Source organism: Teleopsis dalmanni, unplaced genomic scaffold, assembly GCF_002237135.1.
Source record: "Teleopsis dalmanni isolate 2A unplaced genomic scaffold, ASM223713v2 unscaffolded_contig_2502, whole genome shotgun sequence".
NCBI lineage: Eukaryota > Metazoa > Arthropoda > Insecta > Diptera > Diopsidae > Teleopsis > Teleopsis dalmanni.
The window spans coordinates 1-6875 of NW_024033884.1; the positions used below are offsets into that span (position 1 = coordinate 1).

The following is a 6875-nucleotide window of genomic DNA, read 5'->3' on the forward strand; positions in this document are numbered from 1 at the left end:
AACAGTTACAGTTGAAGAAAGCCCTGTTGAAGAAGAAAAACCAGAACAAATACAAGAAGTTCCGGAAGAAGTTCGGGTTATTGAATCTATCGCAGAAGATGGTAAACCGAAAAAGAAAACTATTCGTACTCGTGTCATTAAGAAAGTTAAGGGTGACAAACAAGAAGTTACGAAAATTGAAACAGTTCAAGAAGATGACAAACAACCTCAAACAACAGTTACGGTTGAAGAAAGCCCTGTTGAAGAAGAAAAACCAGAACAAATACAAGAAGTTCCGGAAGAAATTCGGGTTATTGAATCAATCGCGGAAGATGGTAAACCGAAAAAGAAAACTATTCGTACTCGTGTCATTAAGAAAGTTAAGGGTGACAAACAAGAAGTTACGAAAATTAAAACTGTTCAAGAAGATGACAAACAACCTGAAACAACAGTTACGGTTGAAGAAAGTCCTGCTCAAAAAGAAAAACCAGAACAAATACAAGAAGTTCCGGAAGAAGTTCGTATTATTGAATCAATCGCAGAAGACGGTAAACCGAAGAAGAAAACTATTCGTACTCGTGTCATTAAGAAAGTTAAGGGTGGCAAACAAGAAGTTACGAAAATTGAAACTGTTCAAGAAGATGACAAACAACCTGAAACAACAGTTACGGTTGAAGAAAGTCCTGCTCAAGAGGAAAAACCAGAACAAATACAAGAAGTTCCGGAAGAAGTTCGTATTATTGAATCAATCGCAGAAGATGGTAAACCGAAAAAGAAAACTATTCGTACTCGTGTCATTAAGAAAGTTAAGGGTGGCAAACAAGAAGTTACGAAAATTGAAACTGTTCAAGAAGATGACAAACAACCTGAAACAACAGTTACGGTTGAGGAAAGTCCTGCTGAAAAAGAAAAACCAGAACAAATACAAGAAGTTCCGGAAGAAGTTCGTGTTATTGAATCAATCGCAGAAGACGGTAAACCGAAAAAGAAAACTATTCGTACTCGTGTCATTAAGAAAGTTAAGGGTGGCAAACAAGAAGTTACGAAAATTGAAACTGTTCAAGAAGATGACAAACAACCTGAAACAACAGTTACGGTTGAAGAAAGTCCTGCTGAAGAAGAACAACCAGAACAAATACAAGAAGTTCCGGAAGAAGTTCGTGTTATTGAATCAATCGCAGAAGATGGTAAACCGAAAAAGAAAACTATTCGTACTCGTGTCATTAAGAAAGTTAAGGGTGACAAACAAGAAGTTACGAAAATTGAAACTGTTCAAGAAGATGACAAACAACCTGAAACAACAGTTACAGTTGAAGAAAGTCCTGCTGAAGAAGAAAAACCAGAACAAATACAAGAAGTTCCGGAAGAAGTTCGTGTTATTGAATCCATCGCAGAAGATGGTAAACCGAAAAAGAAAACTATTCGTACTCGTGTCATTAAGAAAGTTAAGGGTGACAAACAAGAAGTTACGAAAATTGAAACTGTTCAAGAAGATGACAAACAACCTGAAACTACAGTTACAGTTGAAGAAACTCCTGCTGAAGAGGAAAAACCAGAACAAATACAAGAAGTTCCGGAAGAAGTTCGTGTTATTGAATCAATCGCAGAAGATGGTAAACCGAAAAAGAAAACTATTCGTACTCGTGTCATCAAGAAAGTTAAGGGTGACAAACAAGAAGTTACGAAAATTGAAACTGTTCAAGAAGATGACAAACAACCTGAAACAACAGTTACAGTTGAAGAAAGACCAGTCGAAGAAGAAAAACCAGAACAAATACAAGAAGTTCCGGAAGAAGTTCGTGTTATTGAATCAATCGCAGAAGATGGTAAACCCAAAAAGAAAACTAATCGTACTCGTGTCATCAAGAAAGTTAAGGGTGACAAACAAGAAGTTACGAAAATTGAAACTGTTCAAGAAGATGACAAACAACCTGAAACAACAGTTACGGTTGAAGAAAGTCCTGTTGAAGAAGAAAAACCAGAACAAATACAAGAAGTTCCGGAAGAAGTTCGTATTATTGAATCAATTGCGGAAGATGGTACACCGAAAAAGAAAACTATTCGTACTCGTGTCATTAAGAAAGTTAAGGGTGACAAACAAGAAGTTACGAAAATTGAAACTGTTCAAGAAGATGACAAACAACCTGAAACAACAGTTACAGTTGAAGAAAGTCCCGCTGAAGAAGAAAAACCAGAACAAATACAAGAAGTTCCGGAAGAAGTTCGTGTTATTGAATCAATCGCAGAAGATGGTAAACCGAAAAAGAAAACTATTCGTACTCGTGTCATTAAGAAGGTTAAGGGTGACAAACAAGAAGTTACGAAAATTGAAACTGTTCAAGAAGATGACAAACAACCTGAAACCACAGTAACGGTTGAAGAAATTCCTGCTGAAGAAGAACAGCCAGAACAAATACAAGAAGTTCCGGAAGAAGTTCGTGTTATTGAATCAATCGCAGAAGATGGTAAACCGAAAAAGAAAACTATTCGTACTCGTGTCATTAAGAAAGTTAAGGGTGACAAACAAGAAGTTACGAAAATTGAAACTGTTCAAGAAGATGACAAACAACCTGAAACAACAGTTACGGTTGAAGAAAGTCCTGCTGAAGAAGAAAAACCAGAACAAATACAAGAAGTTCCGGAAGAAGTTCGTGTTATTGAATCAATCACAGAAGATGGTAAACCGAAAAAGAAAACTATTCGTACTCGTGTCATTAAGAAAGTTAAGGGTGACAAACAAGAAGTTACGAAAATTGAAACTGTTCAAGAAGAAGACAAACAACCCGAAACTACAGTTACGGTTGAAGAAATACCTGCTGAAGAGGAAAAACCAGAACAAATACAAGAAGTTCCGGAAGAAGTTCGAGTTATTGAATCAATTGCAGAAGATGGAAAACCGAAAAAGAAAACAATTCGGACTCGTGTCATCAAGAAAGTTAAGGGTGACAAACAAGAAGTTACGAAAATTGAAACTGTTCAAGAAGACGACAAACAACCCGAAACAACAGTTACGGTTGAAGAAATACCTGCTGAAGAGGAAAATCCAGAACAAATACAAGAAGTTCCGGAAGAAGTTCGTATTATTGAATCAATCGCGGAAGATGGTAAACCGAAAAAGAAAACTATTCGTACTCGTGTCATTAAGAAGGTTAAGGGTGACAAACAAGAAATTACGAAAATTGAAACTGTTCAAGAAGATGACAAACAACCTGAAACAACAGTTACTGTTGAAGAAATTCCTGCTGAAGAGGAAAAACCAGAACAAATACAAGAAGTTCCGGAAGAAGTTCGTGTTATTGAATCAATCGCAGAAGATGGTAAACCGAAAAAGAAAACTATTCGTACTCGTGTCATTAAGAAGGTTAAGGGTGACAAACAAGAAGTAACGAAAATTGAAACTGTTCAAGAAGATGACAAACAACCTGAAACAACAGTTACGGTTGAAGAAAGTCCTGCTGAAGAGGAAAAACCAGAACAAATACAAGAAGTTCCGGAAGAAGTTCGGGTTATTGAATCAATTGCAGAAGATGGTACACCCAAAAAGAAAACTATTCGTACTCGTGTCATTAAGAAAGTTAAGGGTGACAAACAAGAAGTTACAAAAATTGAAACTGTTCAAGAAGATGACAAACAACCTGAAACAACAGTTACGGTTGAAGAAAGCCCTGCTGAAGAAGAACAGCCAGAAGAAATACAAGAAGTTCCGGAAGAAGTTCGTGTTATTGAATCAATCGGAGAAGATGGTAAACCGAAAAAGAAAACAATTCGTACTCGTGTCATTAAGAAACTAAAGGGTAACAAACAAGAAATTACAAAAGTGGAAACTGTAGAGGAAGACGGTAAGGAGCCAGAAAGTGTTGTTGTTGTTAAAGAGATACCAATTACTGAACTAGATTCTGAAATTAAAGAGGATTTCAAAGGATATCCTCTTAAACTTAAAAAAACTGTTCGTATTAAAAAGCCTTCAGATGATGAATTCATAGTGGAGTTGCCGGAACAAAAATCTATAATTATTTCGCAAAAAGAGGATGGAACGCCTACAAAAACCGTAATTAAGACTAAGATAATCAAAAAAGTGAAAGGCGCGAAGATGGAAATTACCAAAATACAAACTACAGAAGAGTTTGAAAAATTGCCTGTTACTAAAGTTACAGTTGAGGAGTTTAATGCACCATTTCCTGAAGTTATTGAAGAAAAAATTAATCCTGTTTTCGAATTGCCAGAAATAGTTTCCCAGCAAATATTTGATGATGGAGAAGAGTCTAAAATCATAAAAACCAAAAAGAGAGTTTTCAAGAAACCGAAAGAAAATGTTGTCGAGGTTACTGAAATCGATTCGGTACAGATAAATGATGAGAAGCCGCAGTTTTCTGTAACTGTAAGCGAAGAGCCAAAATCAGATGCTGACACATTCGGACCCATTTTAACAGTTGAATATCCTGAACAAAGTTCCGTTATTGATGAAAAAACGTCAGATGGTAAAATAAAACAAAAAAAGGTTAAAACGCGAAGCTTTAAAAAACATATCGATGATGGCAATGATGAGTTAATTACACTGCAAATTATTATTGACGATGATAAAGTGCATACCTCAGTTGAAGAAGAAGTTGTTCCATCAGAAGAATTTTTAATAGAGGCAACACCTATTATAGAGCTGCCAAGCAAGATTGTTGAATCAGATACAATAGATGAAGACAAAAAAATGAAAAAGAAAGTCACTAAAACCAGAACATTCAAAAAAATGAATACTGAACAACCTGAAATATATCAAATACAAACTATTGAAGAAGAAGGAAAAGTACCTTTTTCAATAGTTCGTGTGGTTAGTGATGAAAACATATCAGATATTATTGACATAAGTTTACTAGATGATGAAACTCAAAAACCAAAATCAAAACATAGGGGTAAGATAACACACATACACTATACACATATTTACTTCTCATTAACGTATCATTAGTTACATACAATTTTGAACAACTATCTTTAAGCAAATTTAATTCGTTTTTCGTTGTTCTATTCTATCATTGATCTTTCTTTAGTTATTTATATAACTACGCTTAAATTGAATTGTTTTAATCTACCTTTCTCGAAATTTCATATTTATTTATCAATTTTTGTCTAAACATTAAAATTCAAACAGAGAAAAAACAAAAATTACAAAACACTGAGTCGGATACACCAATTTTCATTACTACATTTAAATCAGTTCAAAACGAAGAAGGCGAAACAATAATTCAGACAGAAAATAAAAAAGTTACGCAGGATGAAGACGTGTTAGTTGAGGAAGTGCTCAGCGATAATGAACAAATGCCAGAAAGTATTTCAACTGTCCCTACAAATGTTCAAATTACCGAAGTCATGGATACTCCAGGTGAATTAACTATTTTCTTTAAATTTCATCTTCTATATTTTCACGTAAGATTACATTTTGTTTCTCTTATGAAACGTTTATTCAGAACACAAATCTATTCGTTTTATACATAAAAATACAACATATACAAATATATTTGCTAAAACACCTATATATAATATAATAAATATATTTATATACATGTGAATGCGCAAATTTATTTTAAAAAAAGACATTATTTAAAGAGGAATAAACTATTTACAAGAGAACAAATAATGAAAAGGAATATCTTCTTAGGAACCGTATAAATTTAATTGCTATTAAAACTTATAAGTTCTTATTTGTACCGCAAAATTAATTAAAGACTAAATTTATATTTATAAAACTTTTACGTTAATATATGGTATAAGCTAACCAATAGTTTTGAACACATATTTTATATTCGTATATATTTACTAAATCAAATATGAAATCTGTAAATCCATCAAACCATTGAGTTATACAAAGGTAAACATATCGTAAATTAATGTACACCAAACGTATTTAACAAAGCTATAAACCTTTCTTTAAACATAAAAGTTAGAATGGAGCTAACTTCAAGATAAATTTTCTCTTGCACAGACCAAGACAGCAAAGAGTACACTATCATAGAACCAGATGATGAAACACCACAAACACCAAAAACAAAAAAACAAAAACACACAATAACTTTCGAAACGACAGAAGAAAAGCAGGAAATCCAAGAAGATTCGCCGACATATTTTGTGTCCGAAAACGACTATGAAACAAATCTTAAGAAATCTCCTATACCTATAACGACGGACAAGACAGACAAGAAAACTAGACTAGACGAAATAACTGATATTCCAGAAATATCAATTTCAGAACTAGACTCTACATTTAGTAAGCCTATAAAAAAAATTATACGTACACGTACAGTTAAAAAAGTTAAGGGTGACAAACAAGAAGTTACGAAAATTGAAACTGTTCAAGAAGATGACAAACAACCTGAGACCACAGTTACGGTTGAAGAAATTCCTGTTGAGGAAGAAAAACCAGAACAAATACAAGAAGTTCCGGAAGAAGTTCGTGTTATTGAATCAATCGCAGAAGATGGTAAACCGAAAAAGAAAACTATTCGTACTCGTGTCATTAAGAAAATTAAGGGTGACAAACAAGAAGTTACGAAAATTGAAACTGTTCAAGAAGATGACAAACAACCTGAAACAACAGTTACGGTTGAAGAAAGCCCCGTTGAAGAAGAAAAACCAGAACAAATACAAGAAGTTCCTGAAGAAGTTCGTGTTATTGAATCAATTACAGAAGATGGAAAACCGAAAAAGAAAACTATTCGTACTCGTGTCATTAAGAAAGTTAAGGGTGACAAACAAGAAGTTACGAAAATTGAAACTATTCAAGAAGATGACAAACAACCTGAAACTACAGTTACGGTTGAAGAAATACCAGTCGAGGAAGAACTACCAGAACAAATACAAGAAGTTCCGGAAGAAGTTCGTGTTATTGAATCAATCGCAGAAGATGG

At 34.0% G+C, this 6875-nt stretch overlaps 1 protein-coding gene across 1 annotated transcript; it reads left to right on the forward strand.

Annotated features, from left to right (window-relative positions):
* Positions 1–4: 4 nt before the first annotated feature.
* Positions 5–6871, forward strand: LOC119664694 (titin-like; the record flags this gene model as incomplete). The annotated part of the gene is made up of 4 exons (XM_038074146.1): positions 5–1532; positions 1746–4883; positions 5123–5353; positions 5954–6871. Coding segments are annotated over 4 exons (5815 nt in total), but the record flags the coding sequence as incomplete, so codon positions are not given.
* Positions 6872–6875: the final 4 nt, after the last annotated feature.